Source organism: Patiria miniata, unplaced genomic scaffold, assembly GCF_015706575.1.
Source record: "Patiria miniata isolate m_02_andy unplaced genomic scaffold, ASM1570657v1 HiC_scaffold_21, whole genome shotgun sequence".
In the NCBI taxonomy this organism is placed as follows: domain Eukaryota; kingdom Metazoa; phylum Echinodermata; class Asteroidea; order Valvatida; family Asterinidae; genus Patiria; species Patiria miniata.
Genome location: NW_024037060.1, coordinates 1,815,827 through 1,836,862, shown reverse-complemented (window position 1 = coordinate 1,836,862; position 21,036 = coordinate 1,815,827). Strand labels below are relative to the sequence as shown.

Below are 21,036 nucleotides of genomic sequence, written 5' to 3'. Positions count from 1 at the left end.
ACTCCACAAAATAAGTACACAGTAGAGTCCGTCAATAGCCTTTTAAATTATATTTCCAAAACTACTGACAAAAATCACTAAACTAATATGCTTGTTACACAAAAATGCATGTTCTGTAGACCTACATGTATATTTATTCATGTTTTTCTTTTTTAAAGTTCATTTAACATGTTTAATAATGTTGTATAAAGCGTTGAATATTCAGCAAAATTTTTCATGTATTCATATTCAAAAAGCACTCATCGATAATTAGCCAATTCGGTATTTCAACTGCGCTTGCGGACAATGATATGGGTCACGGGTTGTTCTGGATAATTGAACGCTCATCGAAGGGGCATGAAGGCACACGGAGACGGGCGCACGACACCTGCGTGAAGCAGAATGGGCATTCGCATAACATCGCGTATCATCACGTCAGCAATTTTATCCGGAATGACCTTTGACATGGACTACTTCGTCTACCGAACTAGCCTATTGGACTGCTGACATTGAGTTAAAAACTAGAATTTAAGTAAGGATAAAAACGTTCACTTCATGGATAGACTCAAATCGAATTCACTACATTGCTTTTTACAAGTATCCTCAGAAGCAATTATGAAAGCAAGGATGAAATTTAGTATGCGTAATTATTCATTTGAGTAATTAACAACTGTAAACATTATAAAAATGTGGATACATTTTACACTGCACAAACCATTGCAGGACAGTGTACAATATGTATGTGAAGCTTAGTTAAAGGGAAAATACAACATTTGCAAACATCGAAGAAAAAAACTACCAAGTTTTTTACGAAATACCTTACTAGGATGTTGGTAAATGACAGTCTTAAGCATCCTGTAAAATTATGGCACCTTGTGTGAAGTCATTTTCAAGAAAATTGTATTTTTGTATACATTTCCAACGGTGGTCGGCTGACCACCGTTGGAAAAACCTAACTATTTTTCGACTACTGCTCCTAATTTACAATTTTGTTCAGTCCAAATGTTGTTTGCTATTGGTTACATGTTTATGAACGGGTGCAGGCCAGCTAGACTGGTTCCCTTACCTTACAATTTTCCGACATCTATAAATTGATTATTTTATCTTTAGTGGAGTCAGGGAACCAGACTACTTAAACATTTTTGTTTTTCTTGATTTTTTCCAGTATTTTCGAACACAAAACTTCAAACATGTCAGTTAAACAATATTTGATCTATTATATACTAACCCCTCAAATAGTTCATTTCTGAAAATTACAGCAAAAGCCAATGATGTACATTCCCTTTAAATATGCATTCAGAAATACTCTTTGAAGAACAATTTTTTTTTTTAATTAAATTCCTTTGGGAGCCGTTTTTTTTTTTAATGACTTTACATTTTGTGTTGTTTATTTTATTACATGTACATGTACGTTGTTACTTATCTCATATTAAAGAAATGACGTGTAATTGAATGTAATAATAACAAACACTATAAGGACAATTTATAAACACATAGTGGTCACAATGATATGTTTTTATGACAAGGTACTAAGTATTTGTATAATACAATGTACTTGTAAAAGTATTGAAATAAAACAATTGTGGTCCAATCATGAGCTTCAATGCTATCTGTTAGCATTTTTTGCATGGATTCAGGTTCGTTGATCAGTAATTACAGAGCAACGATTAAAACATATATCATGGGCAGGGCCACTGTTCTTTCATTCATTCAAGGAAAAAAAAAGTTTCCTTATCCCTATTTTATGCAACTGTTTATTACTGACATCCCTTTTTGGTAAATTTTACTGAAAATTGCACCTTTTTTTAAAAAAAACATTTCAACTGATACTGGGGTGTCATTTCAGGAAGATGCTGTTTATTGTAGGGTTTAGTTTCTGTTCACATTGTGAACCCAAAAATTTGCCCGTAGTTTGCCCACTGGCCTACTACCATGTAATGATGAATTGCCAAACGGAAGATTTACGACAGCAAAACATGTATCCGAAATTCTGGCAACTTTTTGTTGCTGAAATAGCTGTAATATTGAGGTTTCTGCCTCAAATGACATCACACTTTTTCTCATGAATATGGCAATCCATTATCATAAAACTCCCAAAAGGCATCCAAATACCCTTAAAATGGCAATACGATAAGTGGAACTAAGGTCAAATGGGACACAAATGTGCCATTTAAAAAGTTGCATTAAAAAAATTACATTGCATGAGCCCTTAAAAATATATATATAGAAATACAAAAAAAATGGCAACTGTTGCTGTTCCCCCATACTACGGTGGATATGCACCACTAATACTCTATGAGTACATGTACTTTACCCACATAACATGGACAGTTTGAGCTCAATGTTTTTCATCATTTTGAGAAGAATGTTCAATTACTGAAGCTTACTGGGGTTCATCTTTAACAAAGGACCTCAAACGGTTCTACTTAACAGTGGGAAGCTTTTCTCACAAGATTTCAGAAGCACTGATCGCAATCTCCTAGAGTTTTTATGATATATTCCAACTATTGAACTAACCTCTAAATGGGGAAAACCAAAGAACTTTTGTATTAAAAAGTCAAATCTTAAAAAGTATATATTAATTGTATTGTATTTACAATTCCAACGAAGCATCATAAATGGTTGGGCAATTCACAAAGCTGTTCCAACTGTTTGGGACCTTGTGACACTGATAGGTCATTTGGTGTTGTCAGGTCAACAGATTTACAAGCAAATAAAAATGAAACCAGCAGGGGCTGGTGTAGTTAAAATACTGCTTTGAAATGAAAGCATCTATTATTCATCTGCTGTTTGGGGTAGGGGTTGGTCAATTGGGACAAAAATATCAAGATGCAGTTTTCACCCCCTCCTCCAAAAAAGATGTTTCACTCAAAAATGTTATCCCCAAGAAAAGAGTGGGTTGCTCCATCTCTTGACATTCATTCAGTTTTGATGGAAGGAAAATCAGGATTGGAAAATTTCTCTGAATTGTCATCGAAAACCAATTTATAGTTGCTCGTTCCAAGTGCTTTATACTTTGTCCTCTGTTTTTCAAGTTTAAGGGAACGTAAGAAAACTGGGTTGTCCCCACTACTTCCCTCTATGGCATTGTATACATCCTTACATTTCTGTGCATTGGCCAGAAAGAAAGAAGCATAGATCTTCACCCCACTAATGTCGGTCAAGAAACAGTGGAAATAAGATTTGCTTTTCCCCACCTTGGGTTCGTCACTTATCATGTGTTGTTTCCACACTTTCATGTACCATGGGGCCCTCTTGTCTACCAATTTCGGCTTAATATCCGGAATGGCCACACATTTGTCTTGCGGCGCTGGAACGGACTTCGGTTTAGATCTTCTACGTGTCACTGGTCCGGTAGATGGAGCTGCATTCCCATCCGTTTGTGTCAGAGCCGCTAGAGGCAGATTTCCTGTAAAAGTTCAAAACATGAAATCAACAATGACAAGGAGACATCTTAAAATTATACCATCCCGACAAAACGGAAAGTAAAGTCTGAAAGATCTGTATGGGTAGTACAGGAGCAGGGTACCCGATTGAAAAAAAAAACATGGGTACCCGTTAAAGAAACCCAACGCCAAACAATCCAAAATTCAAATCTCAGAAGTTGCTGTTGAGATCGTTTACAAAGTTCCACACGATAATACCACATCAACGCATCAATACAGCAAGATACAAGTGTGTACAGTGAGCTTCATAGCTTTACTGTTTAAACTGCAGCTTTCACAAGTGTCATGTGTTTTGTTTTCCCATGTGGCCTGGTTTTTATCTTGAAAATTCCCCACGAATGACTTCATAGCCTTTCTTTTTTATTGTCTGAGAAGTTATTAAGTAATTTGTAAAGTTGGTTGCGGCTATACCCGATCCCATAATCTGCAACCAGTTCCTGGCATTAACGGTCGGGTATTCACAAATTGGGTATCCAGTTCCCACACACAGCCCTAAAGCACTACCTTCTCTTGACATGTACCAAGTCTGTAGTTGACACTTTTTAGTACAAACTCTGTTAATACAAAATTCTGTTTATTACAAACATAAAGCCTTGGTCCCTACTGTGCATTTATGTGCACAATGAATGGTACTGATGTTCCTCTTAATACAAAATTCTGATATAACAAACAATTTGGCTTGGTCCGAACGAGTTTGTTATAACGAGACTCGACTGTAGTCTGAATATTGAACAGCCCTTGTTTTACACTTTACCTTTTTTCAAGAATTGCTCTACATCATCCAGCACATCTTGTCTGCCAACTGCAGGGAGCATTAGGCCCTCCATCAGCATCTTGGCCCAATCATCTGGTCTCTGCTTCCGCAGCGTGCAAAGTAATTCAAATGCTTGCTCTTCTGGGTCGTCATTCATCATTCTGATGGTTTTGATTTTGTCGGATTCAAACCCACAGTGGGTGGCCAGTGGCTGCCAACAGGTTGACAGCTTAGTCTGGAGACGGCGGAAGAACCTCTCGCAGTCTATGACGCTCTTGTTGGATGCCATCATGGATCTGTTGAAAAAAAGTTATAATAAAAATGAGCAATTTGAATTCTGAAGGAGCTGAGTTGTCGGTTCGAAAGGGAACGTTGACAGCTGACATGAGCAGCGTGATTGGCCCTAGCAATGTAAACAAACACAAAAGTCAAAGTGAAAGTGCATAAACAAACACAAAGTGCAATGTGCTAAACGGCTATATTAACATGCCTTGTATAAGTTGTAACAGTATACAAGTAGCCTAGAATGAATCCTGGTTCTTCCTTTTCAACTAGTAGTTGTAGTACTATGCCTAAGCTTCTAAGAAAACAGGCTCAGTGACAGACAGTTATCGAGAACAACTTGAGGTACTCTGAAAAACTAGACCAACAAATAAAAACAAAACAAACCAACAAGTTGTCATCAAAATCCACTCCAGTTGGGGGGGGGGGGGACTAAAAAAAATACTACTTAAGTACTGGCATGACTGGTAACTGGAGTCTGGAGGAACATGAGGAAGATGACAAAATTTGAAAAAACAAGTTTTAATAGGCCTAGGGTAGGTCTACTACAATTTTATTTCTAGCCCCCCATGGGTCTGTTTATTCCCGTCTCAGTTATATTGTATCTGGAAAGAATGTTGCAACCTGACGCTATTTTTTCTTTGTGTAAGCGATCATCTAAATAAACATTTAAAGTCAGTCATTGCAAAAATGTTGAAAAAACATGAATGTGGGACTGAGAAACATTTCCAATGTTTTGGTCTCCAGGATCCCAGCTTTCGCACCTCCACGCTTCCTGTTACATTACACTGTACTTCACTTCAAATTGGAATCCCCTTAGTCTCATCATTGGTCGTTCAATCTCCTTGCCCTTGACTTGTGTTAGCTCCATGGTCTCATCTCCTGACGATGGACAGAATATGCTGTCCGAAACGTTGAGTAAAACAAAACAGTTCTTCTCAGAACCACCACATACAGTACATGACAGTCATAGGCCTATACAGTAAATTGGCCACATTAGCTAGTATTAAAGGCCTAGGGCCTACTCACAAAAAAAGAGATGGCCAGGCGCCACCGCAAAACTTGGCTTTGCAAACTTTTCATTCTTAATCTCAATTCCATACTACATGTATGATGTACAGTCATGACTTATACTAGTTCTAGCATTGGTTAGGAAATACTTTCGGTAATCCTTACTTTTAGGACACCTCTGTTTTGTACGAGTTCTGTTCAAAACTGACTTTTGCAGATGACTGTCCAGTACCAAAGTGACTTTTGCAAGCTAGAGCAGTCTTTTTACTTCAGATAAACTCATGTTAGTTGTAATTTTGAAAGCACTTTCAAAGAAAATGTGACTTTCCTACCTTTTTTTGCAGTTCGCCATCTTGCATTTTTAATATATTTTCTGTTTGTCATCGTCGTCTTTAACCCCTCATAAATCAAAGCCCAGCCCTCTTTCTACAAAATTAAACCTGCCGATATTAAAGAGGTGTCATTGCCAAATGTTCAAATGTGCCAAGAAATATCAGAATGTCACTTTTGAGGGTCATTTAGTCAGCTGTTTGGTGAGTCTTTTAACCTTATATAGGAAAGGGGTCCTAAAGGTAAGGATTACCATACTTTCCATCATGTCCATACACATTGTACATTATCAGTGATCAGAGTATTACAAAGCAATTTTTCGGTAGTTAAGGGCTTAAAAGAAAATAATGAATGTCCCTTTAATTTTTAAAAACATGTTAAATTTGGAAACGATTTAAGCGTAAATTATCGTAGCCTAGTACCTATACCTACCTGACAAATACGTAAAAAAACCACTGATGGAAAGTCACTGAACACGTACAATCACGTCAACCACGGAAAAATCACTTATTCCTTCTTCTTCCTTGGCTTGGCTGAGCTGAACAATTATGTTGACAAATTGTGATTGTGGTTTGTTGACGTACCGTTTTGTATGACGCTGTCACGCCCCAACTATCGCATCGGTCCCAACTATAGTTGGGCCTGTCCCAACTATAGTTGGGCCTGTCCCAACTGTAGTTCCACAGTTGGGCTGGCCCAACTATAGTTGGGCCTGTCCCAACTATAGTTGGGACGGTCCCAACTGTAAGTTCCATTGTTGGGCTGGCCCATCTATAGTTGGGCCACTCCGATCTTTTTATTTTGCGGTGTCCCAACTATAGTTTACATTGATGTACAACCATAAAACGTTCCCTACAGCTCTGATACACGTCTGACTTTACTGGGGACCACTGAAATTAGCTATTGATGGGGCGAATCTATAGTTGGGCCACCCCAATCTTTTTATTTTGCGGTCCCAACTATAGTGTACATTGTTGTACGATTATAAAACATTCCCTACAACTCTATTGACTTTACTGGGGACCAATGAAATGATCTATGGGTGGGGACCATCTGTAGTTGGGCCACCCGCAATATTTTTATTTGGCAGTCCCAACTATAGTTCGACTATAACATTCTCTACAGCTCTGCTTACATGTCCGACTTGGGACCTTTGACATTAGCTATGGGTGGGGCCCATCTATAGTGGGCCGGCCATGGCAATCTTTGAATTTTGCAAAATGTTGCTGGATAATAAAACCCAGCAGCTGGACAACTCATCCAACTAGGCGGTACCACGTGACCGGCCAGCCTTGCGGCATGCATGCATGCATGCACGACGAATACACGTTGCCAGCGCCGCGGAATCCAACAAGATCTATCAAGCATGAAGCACCCGGCGCAACTCCAGTCCTAACTATAGTTGGGCCGACCCAACTGCCGCACTATAGTTGGGACAGTCCCAACTATAGTTGGGACCGATGCGATAGTTGGGGCGTGACAACGCTTCTGAATTCATTTTTCGCGCGCCACGTGGGTCAGGTGATCGCAAGCGAATAACATGACGTCATGACGTGCGTGCACGTCACAGACATAAACACTCATAGACTTCCTTCAAGTCGGCTTCCTCGAGTTGGCGAATGCTTAACAAAATTGTAGACTTGCAATTAGCTTCCCCTAGTTTATTACAAATATTTGCCCATCAAAATCAGGTGATTTACTTTCGAAACCAAACTCAAACATTTACTCCCCACAACTAGCTGCGCTGGCTAAAAAAAAAAATTATTATTAAAAAAAATGATAATATTTCGCTGGTCCCAACTAGGTACGTACATATTGCAATTCGTCTCGCGCGCCGGCGCCGGATATGGATACCAGTACACAGGTGTAGGCGGAAACACGTATGGGCGGCCTGGGGGAAAGAACGCTGAAAATCCAGTTAAGAAAATGTCCGAAAAAGTAGCCAACCTGTTTGTGTCATGATAAATACTACTCAAAGAAGAAATAATGTAGTGTTGCAGTAGATCCTGTGTGGATGTACAGTGACTAGAGTGAAAGGGAAACGTGCAATATGTCTTCAAACTTGGCCAAGTTGGAGTCGGAGGAGGACTGCGAAGGAGTTGTTGTGTTTCACAAACGCGACCACTTTGCTAGCGGCTTCTCTTCAATGGAAAGCATCAGAAGGAAGGGGAAATTATGCGATGTGACGCTCAAGGTATTCTATGTCAATGTCATTGGAAAGTGCTCGCTATCGTACTAATTCCATGTATTATTAAGCTCTTGTCGTTTGGCGTTGGCATATTTCACAGGAATTTAAGTAAATATCATTTCACATCTAGTCCGAGTAACTTGGACCTAACTTATCGCCTTTTTTAACATTTGGACATGGTCTGGCGATAGTAAGGTCCAAGCTAATACCGCGACCTAGACAACACAGTCCCAAAAACCAACATTTTCCAACAAATAACATCAGATTTCACCTTCAAAACGGCCTCCAAATTACTAGATATGTCACCTGAGGTACAAGTAGACATAGATGATTAAGATGGTTGTACTTAAGTTTACTTACGATCCGGAAAAAAGTAAAATTTTCCGTTCAATTCTGAAGACCCCCTCTGCCTAGGTTGTCGTTGTTGTGCTCACGTTCAAAACTGCATGATAATGGCGTCTGACCTCGACCTCATGCAAATGTCGTGCGGCGCGCTTGCGCATAATGCACTGCATGCATGCACGGCAGATTCCCCTGCGCCGCGCCGACGACTGTTTCCTGATGTAGAGTGCTGTGTAAGTTCGCGGTACGCCTAGGAGTCGCGCTCTACATCAGGAAACAGTCGTCGGCGCGGCGCAGGGGAATCTGCCGTGCATGCATGCACTGCAGTGCATTATGCGACATGGTCTGATGTTTTTTGTTGGAAAATGTTGGTTTTTGGGACTGTCAGTGACTGTGTTGTCTAGGTCTCGGTATTAGCTTGGACCTTACTATCGCCAGACCATGTCCAAATGTTAAAAAAGGCGATAAGTTAGGTCCAAGTTACTCGGACTATTTCACATCATGCATCATGATGGCAACAATTGTTTCCCGGGCTCTGACCATAAGAACAGCTATATAGTATTATATAAAATAATATAGGCTACACATTTTTATTCAGGGATGAAAAAAGTGTGTGTGGGAGGGGGGGGGGGGGGGAAACAAATGATATGATATCCCCCACTTTCAAAAGTGGGGGGCAAGTCCCCCGTCCCCCACCGATTGATGCCCACCCACTGTATACTTTTAGTTTTAGGGTTAAAAATACCATATATATTTTTTGGGCTAAAAATAAGTACCCAAATGTGTGAATAAATATAATAAAACCCGTCCATTTGTGATTAATGCAAATTAGGCACCTGTCACAAAAGAATTTTAAGTGTCACCCCTTCTAAATATCATCTCTCAATCTAGACCCGTGAACGTGGCGTTGTATACAACGCCACGTTGTTGTGTATTTTAAAACCTAGCGAAATCGATCCGACATACATAATTCCGTATGGGTGTTGAGTACTCACCTAGAAATCTAAATTTGCCCGTCCGATTGTTCAGGCTGTGTAATTTCGACGAAATTTGCCCATCAGTAAAGACTTATACGAACATGATGTAGAAATTTCATTTTAGCCCGACAAGTGACCCTGACAAATGACCCCGGACGAGTCGCTTGGACAGATTGACAGCTGTTTCATGTCGCAACCCAATTGGCTGCTCGGCTCATCTCGTGTACAATGTACGTGGGCCCGCGTGGGGTGCGGTGAGAGAGGAAAGGACTTGAAACTTGTCTAAAACGATGTCTCTTTTAGCTGCGACAGTAAACAGCCGTCGAATTATACGAAGGACGGTACAATAAAACGCAATGCGCATGCGTCACTTGGGAGAAAATGGCAGCTAGCAGGACTTCGTAAACCGGGGCCAGAATTTTCCTCAAATTTCGTCAAATGCAAGTTTTGATGTACAAACAGATTTCAAGACAGCTTCATATGTGAGTACTTATTACATTTGCAAAATAACGTCCAGTGTGTGTAATGGAGGGAGTCAGATGGACAATTTCGCCAGGTTCAGAAATACACAACAGCGTGGCGTAGTTTACAAGCCACGTTCACGGGTCTACTCTCAATCTAGAAGAATCAAACTGCCAAGTTTGGGGATTTGGATCGGTCGATCACGATCTCGTCATTAATTGAATCTAAACAACCAGACTAAACGTGGGATCAATGTTTTGAATTCGACTCCATGCTCTGACTGTGGCTTGTAAGTTTTAATCTCCTTTGTGATTTTTTTTTGATGATTTTGTACAAAGGTTGGAGAAAGCAAATTCTCGGCACATCGGATTGTCTTGGCAGCAAATATCCCATACTTCCATGCTATGTTCACCAGTGATATGGTTGAGAGTAAACAAGAAGAGATCACGATGAGTGGCATTGAGCCAAGGTATGTTGATAATATCCATTCACTTCAATGTGAAGGCTGATGTTGCAAAACAAGATCATTTTACACTGTTTGTAACTTTGTATGATTGGAGTTAAACTTTGGTGCGAATAAATTCAGATTTCTTACTGGTTCCAGCAGGGACCAGCTTAGCCCCATAAATGTCTCAAATACTGAACTTCTCCCACAGCAACACAGTGATGCATGCTAAATTTCCCGCAAAAGTGAGCCAACTGAATTTGAAATTCAAACTATTCATTTTTTCACTTTGTGCTTTGTTGTGCAAGTTACATGTACTTGGTTAATAACAAGGAAACATTGATATCCTGGAAATGTTTTTGGGAGAGTTTGAGGTCATGGGTCATGCACCCATGATGTCTTGGTTTTTCCTGTTATATGCTCGGTAAGGGCTTCCATATCCAACCTCAAGCGGAAAAACAGTCTAAATTTCAAATTGGGGAAACAAACGTGTTCAGGAAAGTTAAATTGTAGCATCTATTGCTGTGTGGCGTGAGGAAGTGCAGTATTTGAGACATACATGTACATGTATAGGATAAGGCCAAAAAAAAAAAATTGGTCTCTGGTCAGACCGAAGGTCCGGAATTGATGCGGCGACCCAGGTTTTTTTTTTTTTTTTTGTGGCTTTTTTTTTTTTCAAGCTTGAATTGTACAGACAAGGTGGGTACTATTTTGCTTTTTTTTGGTCCTCATTATACATTGGTGTCCTCCTTAATTTGCTTTGGTGCCCTTTATCATTTGCCTTGGTGCAATTTCCCCATTCCTTGGTGCAATTTCCCCATTCCTTGGTGCTCCTTGGTACAAAAATTTGAAGAGGTGCGGCAATAGAGGGCGCTGTTGTAGCTTCCGTGTTAATTTGAAGAAAAAAAAAGGTTGACGCACATGATTAAAATCGACGCGCGCGCTGACCAGAGACCGAGTAATTTTTGTTTTTTGGCCTAATACCAGTCAACTGCCTAGTGTCCTCTTCGATCCTGACTGACTTCCTGACTGACTCTGACTGCCACTTGTGACTACGACTGGTTACCTATCTCCTTCACTTACTGTCACATTTGACCTACGATGGTCTGGCACCAGCTTTTTTGAGGCTTGCCTCTCGTAGTCTAAGGATCAGATGTTCAGGTGTGCAGAGCCCCACAACGAACATCTGATATATCCATGCATGTAATTTATATGCGACCCCACGCGCAAGCCAATCAGAGCCGCCAGAAATTGTGATGTCATTTAGGGCAGAAATTTGGCCAATGCTATTGATTGGTCAATAGCTGCCTCGTTCTTTTTCATACATGGTTTACCAAAGACACGATAGAAGATGCCCGCTGAATGGTCAGAATCTGGAGTTCAAGATGTAGTGTTGTTTTGCATAATCTACATGCATATCATAGACGCTATATCATAGACTAAGATTGCCTATTCATGTTTAAATTTCATCATATGTAAGCTGTAATTCTTTTGTTACCCCTTGCCTACAGTGCACTGGAGACACTTGTTAACTATGCATACAGCGGTAGAGTGGCGATGGATATACACAATGTGCAATCAATACTAGTAGGAGCCAACTTCCTACAGCTACAGGACATCAAAGAAGCCTGTTGTGAGTTTCTCGGAGAAAGGTTGGTAATATTCCTTCTTATCCCAAAAATGTGTGATTTTTGTTTCCTTTTCCTGCAGATCACACATCTTTCACCATATCTCCCTCTTTTTTTTTTTTTTACAATTCCCCCCCCCCTTTCTTCATAAATGTATAAGTTTCTTCCGTAGTGTGCTTTAATTTATAGTATTCGCCCGTAGTGTGCTTTAATTTATGGTGTTGTCAGGACAAACATGTCTTTTTTTGACATATTGTAGTTTTGTTACCACCCTAAACTGCACCGTTCTTTTCCCTTTAATTAACCTACCGTGGTAGAATCCTGTTAGAATCACGTTAGCCCCATAAATGTGGCCAGTTTACTGGACTGCCTCTGTAAACATAGGCCACACAGCCACCATCTTGGAAACTGACTCGGCGAAATTTTGAAAGTGATTTCCACATTGCGACTTCAGACCCAGTTCATTTATGCTTTAAAAATACACTTACCCTCTTAATAACAAAATTAGAACCTGCTGCCAGTGTCAGTTACCCAGCTGAGCTGCGTAATTTACGACATTTTCTGGAGCCTTCTTGGCAACTTGGTCCAACCATGGAGCTATCTCCATGGTCCAACTGAACAATGCCCTCGCGCAGATCGTTCACCTGTCAATCACGCGTGCAGGACGCACGCCGCAGGCCCAGTGGCAGTCCGGTTCCCAGACCAAAAGATTCGGACTATTCCTAGGATCAGGAATAGTCAGAATCTTTTGGTCTGGGAACCTAGGATCAGGAATAGTCAGAATCTTTTGGTCTGGGAACCGGACTACCACTGGGCCTGCGGCGTGCGTCCTGCACGCGTGATTGACAGGTGAACGATCTGCGCGAGGGCATTGTTCAGTTGGACCATGGAGATAGCTCCATGGTTGGACCAAGTTGCCAAGAAGGCTCCAGAAAATGTCGTAAATTACGCAGCAGCTGGGCAACTGACACTGGCAGCAGAATCTAATTTTGTTATTAAGAGGGTAAGTGTATTTTTAAAGCATAAATGAACTGGGTCTGAAGTCGCAATGTGGAAATCACTTTCAAAATTTCGCCGAGTCAGTTTCCAAGATGGTGGCTTCGTGGCCTATGTTTACGGAGGCAGTCCAGTAAACTGGCCACATTTATGGGGCTAGAATCACGTCAACACAGCTTGTGAAATATTGTCCAATTACATAATATATACAAATGGGGGCGGAATCTGAAACAAACAAAACTTAGTTTACAAAAATTCCATAGGGTTGTCTAAGGGGCGTGGCTAATTCGCAAACGGCAATAGGTCAATAGTACAGCCCCAAACCACCTAAGCAATTGCACAGTTAAATACAAGTGCTCACACATGCACATACATGTACTTCGGTGTCATCTAAGCAGTAGTATGTTAACCAACCTGCACATTATGGTCGTATTCTGATGTCAACAGGCTACACCCAAGCAACTGTCTTGGAATTCGTCGCTTCGCCGACACCATGGTGTGCTCCAAACTCTTCGAGGCCTCCACGAGCTTCATGCACAAGAAGTTTGTGGACACGTCCCTCTCGGAAGAATTCCTGACCCTCAGCAAAAACGAACTCATGGAGATCATTTCCACGGACGAGCTCAACATTGGCGGGGAGGAACAAGTAAGTTTCTCTCTTTTTTTACGAAATTTTAGGGTGATTTGATGTTATTCCGTAAATATATGATGCTAGAAATATTTATTTCTTCATTACGTGCACATGGATTTTAAAAGATTGAAATTCCACGTGAAATGATGGAATAAATTGATGACTTTAGCTAGCTAAAGTCTGTGACATTTATATTCACAAATTTATATTATATGTAAGAATTATACATCTAACTTTGGACAGTTTGGTTGAATGCAGTAGTGAACACTAGTGGTTGGATTTATTGACGTAGGTTAGAGTCGAAAGTTGATGATTGCAGTTTGTATTAAGTAGGATTTCAGTGCAATAATTTTCAGTTTATTTTATTACTGGACGTTTGTTTTTTGCCGATTCGGTCTTCACAGTTTATTTACAAGTGTACGGCAAAGTTTTTTGTTGTAACACGCCAGTTACAATGCAAACCCTTTATTCAACATTTTCCAAGATGCACTTTCAGTGATAGAGTTGACCTTGTAAATGTCTTGCCAGGTATTTGATGCTGTTGTGGGCTGGGTGAAGTACGACCTAGCCGGCCGGAGGTCCTTGATGCCAGAGCTGCTGTCCAGGGTTCGACTCCCTCTCATCCGTCCTCAGATCCTCACTGATAGGGTATCAACAGAAGACCTGGTCAGGAGTTCACACCAGTGCAGGTGTGTTGACTGTAAAGAGATTTGAAACAGTGCAAGGATCTTCAAGGAAGAAAGTTAGCATGTCCACTTTTTTCAGTGATGGATAACTCTTGACAACAAATGTGGATCATGAAGATGCTGCATGCATATCTCAGTTAGTAGAGCAGCTTGAATAGCAATTAAGCTGTCCTGGGATCAGATGCTTAGCAAAAACGTACTTCATTCCCTTAGAGAGGATGTCCTGTCATGCCTGTCAAATGGTTGAGCACCAGCATAAGAGTGCAAGGGGGTTTGGGTTGGAATTGTAGTGCGAGGGGTCGTGGGTTCATTCCTGGTCAGTTAAATGCATAGTGCAAGATATCTCAAATGGTAGAGCACCGAAATTACTGGGTAATGGGTTCCATTCCTTCCCAGTTCAAATCAAAGTGCTAGATATCTCAAATGGCAGAGCACTGGAATGACAATTCACTGGGTAATGGGTTCCATTTCTGGTCAGTTCAAATCCAAGTGCCAGATATCTCAAATGGTGGAGCACTGGAATTGCAGCGCAAGGGGTCCTGGGTTTGACTCCTGGTCAGTCCCATTTCTAATCCTAGGTTCGCGTTTTCTTGTGACAGGGACCTGGTCGATGAAGCCAAAGATTACCACTTGATGCCGGAGCGAAGGGCTCTCTTCCAAAGCCAGCGCACCAAGCCCAGGCTATGCAATGACATCGCTGGTCTCATCTATGCAGTGGGCGGCTTAACCAGAGCAGGTAAGTAGGACTCCCCCACCGCACCAATGGACTCTTCCACATAAGCCCCGCCCACCATTGGCTATCCGGTTCGTTAGTAAAAAACGTCATACACGTGCGCACACCACTGGTTGCTAGCGCTCATTGGATAAACACTCAAGTGCGTTAGCTTCCGGTTCCAATGGTTCCAATGCTACTTAATGGCCAGTGGGCGTGGTTTAAACTGAACTGACGTCACGGTAACGAACCGGATCCATGTTTTTCACGCTAGTGACTGAATTTGATTGGGGTACATGGTCTGCACCTGACCATGAGTTATGGGGCCAATTTCATAGAGCTGCTAAGCACAGAAATTTGCTTAGCATGAAAAGTCTGCCTTGGCAAAAACAGGATTACCAACCAAACTTCCATGTGATGTATATTGCTTGTGATTGTATTGAGCTGTTGTTTGCTAAGCATGAAAATCACATGGAGTTTTGGCTGGTAACCTGCTTTTGTAAGCCAGAATTTTTGTGCTAAGCAAATGTTTGTGCTAAGCAGCGCCGTGAAATTGGCCCCAGGTCTAATTGGTCAATGCACGCTTTTAGTGTTGGATTGACAGACAGGAAGGGTCTATTCCAAAGACATCAATATTTTTGACTAGACATTATTTTTGCACTTTGAGCACATGAAAAACAGTTATTTTGTTTGTTTGTGGCGTAAAGCAGTGGCAGTGTGGCGTTTCTGGGTTTATTCTTGCATGTGACTGGGTCCTACAAATGGCTCCTAAAAGAGATTATGCATGGAGACATTACTCTTGCAGCAACGTGTTTTATGAAGTTCTTATTCACTGTCGAACCGGAGCTACACTAATATTTGAATAAAATTTCTGAACTGACCCCGAAACAAAATCAAGAACCTGAGGGCTCACTTGCAGCAATATTCTCAAGCAGTATGCATCACACGATATTTTGTCTGGTAACTGTTTTCGGCAGACAAAATTTTGATACACGAAAGCAAAATTATCTGCTAAGCTGCTTCATGCAATTGAGCCCTGAAGTGACAATGTGGTTTTTATTGGTCAGAATTGTTTTTCAGTCTTCATGTTCACTTAATAAGTATTGAAACACAATCACTTCTTGTTTTTCTTTTATTTATTTCTTTTGAATCTGCATGCCTGTTACCTGTTTGTTCATGTCACGCTGTGCTTAGTTCCAACATTTCATCTGCTTTTGAAGATCCAAAAAAGGTCCCATGCACATCAGTGTAAGATCTGCGCAATCCTACTAAAAATGGATGCAAGTAAAGCACGTAAACCAAATGCTTCATTGAATTCATGCAAATCAGCCTTTACTTTTTCAGCTGTTAATTTTGTATTAAAGGCTTGTATAGGATCGTTTGCATTTAATAATTATGGATATTTATAAAGCGCACGTATCCACCAGGACTGGTGCTCAAGGCGCTACATCATTATTACCCCTGCTCATTGGGCACATGAAACATTCCAAATACCATCTCAGCTCCCTGGGGAGTATACAGCTCGATGCAGCCTGTTAGGCGCAAGGAAGCTAATTCAATCACAATAACCATTTCTGCCCTCACAGGTACCCATTTACTCCTGGGTGGAGAGAAGCAATGAGTGGCAAAGTGCCTTGCCCAAGGGCACACGCACCATAACCCCGCCAGGACTCGAACCTACAACCTGCAGCTTTACCCACAGACCACGAATCAGTGCCCTTAACCACGAGGCCACAGTACTCATTTACTGCAAAAGTAACCTGCCAAATTATTATCAAAAATCTTCCTGGCTTGCTGTCATTTAGAAGAAATCAATCAATCAACTGTCTGATTTTTAGAAATTGTGTTTTGTGATAAAAACAATTGTGCATGGTTTTTCACTTTTCTCGAAGAGTGTAATATCCACTGAGTTGAAAGTTCCACAGGTCTTGACATTCTTCTTTGCATTTTGAGTGGTGTTATAATTGGAAACAAACAAATTACATGAAGTGCAAATGATCCTAAATGCCTTTTAAGCTGCAGATGATGTTGGCAAAGCACGGCTGTCGTATGCTTTATACCCAAGCAGCGCAGGCATGCATTTAACCAGACCTTAAACACCACACGCCCAGATTTCTTTATCACAGGCGAGTCCCTCAACGCGGTGGAGATCTACGAGCCCTCCACCAACACCTGGACGTCGGGCAAGCCCATGACCACCCCTCGCAGCCGAGTGGGAGTGACCGTCCTGGCCAGTAGGTTGTATGCGATTGGCGGGTACGACGGGCAGGCTCGACTCAACACGGTGGAGGTGTTTGATCCCTGCAGCAGTGAGTGGTGGGACGTGGCACCCATGAACAGCAGACGAAGGTTAGATACATTTTTGGAGGGTTGGGCCATACTTCCAATCAAAATCAAATTGAAGCAAATTGTGTGTTCGGTCAGCTATTTTAGTTTATTGCGACATTTAAGGACTGCCATGTTTATTCATTTATATGATAATTCAATTGGTGAATCAATTTCTTCTGGAACATTCAATTGCATGAATTGAAAACCACTCTCAGAAGGTGCAGAAACATGCTCCGAAAACTCTATAGCCAAAAATCTCGAAAATTCCTAGAAAAATGGATCAATCAAAAAGACAGAAAGACTGTTATTGCCAGACATTTGAAAAGGTACTTGGAATTTTACTTGTCGGCAACACAAGTACCGACAAGGCCAGAAATGTTAGAGGTCCAATGTAGACATTAAAAAACACAATTTTAACAAGTTTCGTTATCAATGTTTTCATTTTGTGTTGATTTGTTTCTCCTTGGGTTGTATTTTCTAACACAGTGCCCTCGGTGTAGCTGCGTTGGATGGCCGTGTCTACGCATGCGGTGGCTACGATGGTATCTCATCTCTCAGCTCGGTCGAATGCTATGACCCGGACACAAATAAGTAAGTTCAATCAGTACCAGTCAACTCCCAAATCTATTGAGTTTGGCCTGGATAACGTGCAAAATGAGTCTTTAGATTTGTCATCGATTTCTTAGTGTTATGACTGGAATCTGCGAGGCCATGATTCATGCCCTTCAGATGCTGGCAGGTATAACAGTTACCCAACTCTCTTTGTCATGTTTTCTGACATCGGAATGCTATGAAAAAAGGAGAACACTGTATATTTCTTCGTAGGTGATGACCTTTGACAAATCTAACTGAAAATGAGTGTTTGTCTTATTTCCACAACAGTCTCGTAAAGTACTTTTGCTCTGGTAATTTTTGTGGCTAAAGCCCGGCAGTCCGGCTGATTTTTACCCTTAATTTGAGCCCATCTTCACATGGGGCTTAATACCCCTAAAATAATGCAAAGAATCTTGTCATTTGATTCATTGAAGGCTGGTGGTATTTTTAGAATCAGATGTGTCCCTAAAAACCGAAGTAGTTGTAATTTTAGCATAACCATGTCACATCGGATGAGGCGTATAAACGCAAGGTTTCGCGGTATTCGAAACGCATCGCGGATAAACATGCAACGAGCGAGGCCGGAAACATCCGTCAGCGACCGCCTCACAGTGAGGAAGGCTGGAAATATCAGGGTGTGCTACCAGCAGATGACGGCCTGAACTCGTCTGGCATCCAGGTTCGTGAAAAACAATCCCGCGCCTGGTTCCGGTCGATGTCAAAATAATCCGGCGGGAACAGGTACTTCAACTCTGTCATAATATCCACTGACCCTGCTTTCTCTCTACCTACCTAGGTGGTACATTGTGTCGGACATGACCAAATCACGCAGTGCTGCAGGGGTGGCTGTACTTAACGGTGAAATCTATGCAGTAGGGGGCCATGACGGGCTGCAGATATTTAACTCGGTAAGCGAAAAGCCAACACATTTTTCTTTTGTGAAGCTGCTCAAAGTGTGGTTAAAAGAATAAACCGTATATGTAGATGTGGTCGTCGTTTGTCTTGAAGGTGGTTCGATGGATGTAGTTAAGTTGCAGTTGTAGTTTCTTCTCTTTGACTGTCGCGTCAAGAATGCTTGACTGTCGCGTCAAGAATGCTTGACTGTCTTGTTAAGAATGCTAATTTGTTGCATCTTTTTCTTTAATTGTATATGGTTGTTTTTAGATGTAATAACATTTTTTTTCTTTCTATTCCCATAGGTGGAGTGTTTCAACCATTTCACCGGTCGGTGGACTGTGGTCCCTCCCATGCAGAGCAAGCGCTGTCGGCTGGGCGTCACCGCCTTCAACGGCAAGCTGTACGTCTGCGGCGGCTACGACGGCTGCAAGTTCCTGGACACGGTGGAAGTCTACGACCCCGTGGCCAACCAGTGGTCCTACGCCACGCCCATGAACTCCAGGCGCAGCCGGGTGGCGCTGGTGGCCAACCAGGGCCACCTGTACGCCATCGGGGGCTACGACGGCCTGACCAACTTGAACTCCGTGGAGCGCTACGACGTGCACGCGGACAAGTGGACCCTGGTGGGCCCCATGATGGCACACGAGGGCGGTGTTGGGGTCGGAGTCATACCGCTGACTGGATGACGAGTCACTTGCATCACACTGTCAGGTGGCAAACTTTCACAGACTGCCAAGAAAGCTAATGGCACTTAAAGCAAATACACCAAGTAGGATACTTCAAGGGGCCATTTTGAAGAGCAGCTCAATTACATTATTTGGAAAGCGCTGATTGTTTTTCCTGGAATCTTGTTTTTTAGGAATCGGTGTACATCAAATCTACGGAAGATGTATAATTTTTGAATATTGGGTTTTCATCTTCGATGACATGACATAAACACTGTACGGTCAATGCCATCCGAGAGCTTGGGAGAAAATTGCAAACCCGATCGGGTTGGATTTGAACCAAAGACCATGGACCCACCAGTGCGGACGACCTACCCACTCAACTAACGAGCTTACTATGAAATTATGTCCAGGGAGGTCCAAACTAAAGCAGAAAAATGTCACAAAGCAAACATGTCATGCTATTTTGAATTTTTTTGAATTTGTTTTTTTTTTAGACAGGTTCTGAACTGATTTTTGCAATATGTTACACTTAGTAGCTCCACAAAAATAAAGTCCATTTCATATTTTATTGTTTGCTTTATATTGCCGACGAAATGTGCTAGTGAGGCAGCTACTCCAACTCTGTTTTAAAGAGCTGTTCAACCCTAAATATTTATTTGCTCTGCGCGGAGCTGGGTTGCTAAGCAGAAAAATGTGATGCCAAAATGTTACCCGTCAGCACTAAATGAGCATGAAGTCAGAATTTTTAAGAAGTGAGATTTTTTAGATTTCTGGATTGTGCAGAGCAAGAACTTTCTAATGGTATATAACACGTTGGGTACTGAGTGCTTAATGGATAGACCGCCAACTACATTGAACTTATAAAAGAAATTTTCGAGAAAATGGCATTACAATTCTCACTGTTGTCAATGAACAGTCAACTTGAAAAAAAAACCGGATAGAATTTGTTTTAAAGATGTTTGATAGAAAAAAAAAATTGGGAAAGGTAGAATGGGACTTGCAGATGGAAGTTCACCTTAAAAGAAATATTCGGCCACCCCCTGAAATGTTGGCTTTATTTCCGACTTAATGCTCATTTCATGATGACAGGTCATAAATTCTATCTGGTATGAAATGCGTCGAAGGAATTTACTCAGTAAATGTCTTTTATCAGGCCAGTGAAAGTTGCTCCAAAGATAAGTCCCTTGTCAATTAAGAAGCATAAATTTAAACTTTGATGTTCAGATGATGTGCTGAAAATCACAAGGCGATGGTAATCTGTAATTCGTTACAGGTTTTCTTGAATTGGTCTTTTTTTAAAATTGTACATTCTGTCACCAAATCATGGAAATTGAGCCAAATTTTATCTAGTATAAAAAGAAATTCCCAAAAAATGTAAATTGAAGGGTGCCTAATCATTGTGAAAGAATGTCATTTAGTAATAAAAATGTAAATAATATTAAATGCACATTAGTTCAGAAAACAACCGTCAAGAACATCCGTGTTACCAAAATTCAAATGTAAAGACAGTGTTTTCCCTGTTAATATATATTCAAGGTTCCTGTATTGCAGGTGCGGTTCTAGAACCAATATTTTGGGGGGGCTAGCACGGTGGATCCAGAATTTTTTCAGAGAGGCGTGCTGAAATGTTGACCGGTTATTTTTTCCAGACACTTAGGCCTCCGAGAAAATCAAATGGGG

The 21,036-nt window shown here is 41.3% G+C and overlaps 2 protein-coding genes across 5 annotated transcripts; one reads left to right on the top strand and one right to left on the bottom strand.

Annotated features, from left to right (window-relative positions):
• Nucleotides 1–2,208: 2,208 nt before the first annotated feature.
• Nucleotides 2,209–7,324, bottom strand: LOC119729531. 3 transcript variants are annotated; one of them, XM_038202131.1, is made up of 4 exons: nucleotides 7,290–7,324; nucleotides 6,387–6,402; nucleotides 4,180–4,475; nucleotides 2,209–3,388 (listed from the first exon to the last, which is right to left on the bottom strand). In XM_038202131.1, exons 3-4 carry the CDS (start codon nucleotides 4,469–4,471, stop codon nucleotides 2,898–2,900), a joined length of 783 nt encoding a protein of 260 aa, XP_038058059.1. In that variant the 5' UTR covers nucleotides 4,472–4,475; nucleotides 6,387–6,402; nucleotides 7,290–7,324; the 3' UTR covers nucleotides 2,209–2,897. The 3 variants fall into 3 exon arrangements, with proteins under 3 accessions (XP_038058059.1, XP_038058057.1, XP_038058058.1); XM_038202129.1 differs by lacking the exon at nucleotides 7,290–7,324 and having other exon boundaries at nucleotides 2,210–3,388; nucleotides 6,235–6,396; XM_038202130.1 differs by lacking the exon at nucleotides 7,290–7,324 and having other exon boundaries at nucleotides 2,210–3,388; nucleotides 6,284–6,396.
• A 321-nt stretch (nucleotides 7,325–7,645) lies between these two features.
• Nucleotides 7,646–20,279, top strand: LOC119729530 (kelch-like protein 18). Of its 2 annotated transcripts, none has more exons than XM_038202128.1 (10): nucleotides 7,646–7,996; nucleotides 10,110–10,240; nucleotides 11,728–11,868; nucleotides 13,288–13,486; nucleotides 14,000–14,160; nucleotides 14,757–14,893; nucleotides 16,996–17,218; nucleotides 17,684–17,788; nucleotides 18,588–18,699; nucleotides 18,991–20,279. In XM_038202128.1, the coding sequence occupies exons 1-10, from the start codon at nucleotides 7,853–7,855 to the stop codon at nucleotides 19,372–19,374; spliced, it is 1,737 nt and encodes a 578-aa protein (XP_038058056.1). In that variant the 5' UTR covers nucleotides 7,646–7,852; the 3' UTR covers nucleotides 19,375–20,279. The 2 variants fall into 2 exon arrangements, with proteins under 2 accessions (XP_038058056.1, XP_038058055.1); XM_038202127.1 differs by having other exon boundaries at nucleotides 16,981–17,218.
• The last annotated feature ends 757 nt before the right edge of the window (nucleotides 20,280–21,036 follow it).

Bases quoted from the DNA above. Each gene is read 5' to 3' on its own strand.
- LOC119729531 (XM_038202131.1), bottom strand. From the start codon at position 4,471: ATGATGGCATCCAACAAGAGCGTCATAGACTGCGAGAGGTTCTTCCGC. The intron at 3,389-4,179 runs GTAAAGTGTAAA...GAACTTTTACAG, and splicing joins AGAGCAATTCTTGAAAAAAG to GAAATCTGCCTCTAGCGGCT.
- LOC119729530 (XM_038202127.1), top strand. From the start codon at position 7,853: ATGTCTTCAAACTTGGCCAAGTTGGAGTCGGAGGAGGACTGCGAAGGA. The intron at 10,241-11,727 runs GTATGTTGATAA...CCTTGCCTACAG, and splicing joins ATGAGTGGCATTGAGCCAAG to TGCACTGGAGACACTTGTTA. The intron at 13,487-13,999 runs GTAAGTTTCTCT...ATGTCTTGCCAG, and splicing joins ACATTGGCGGGGAGGAACAA to GTATTTGATGCTGTTGTGGG.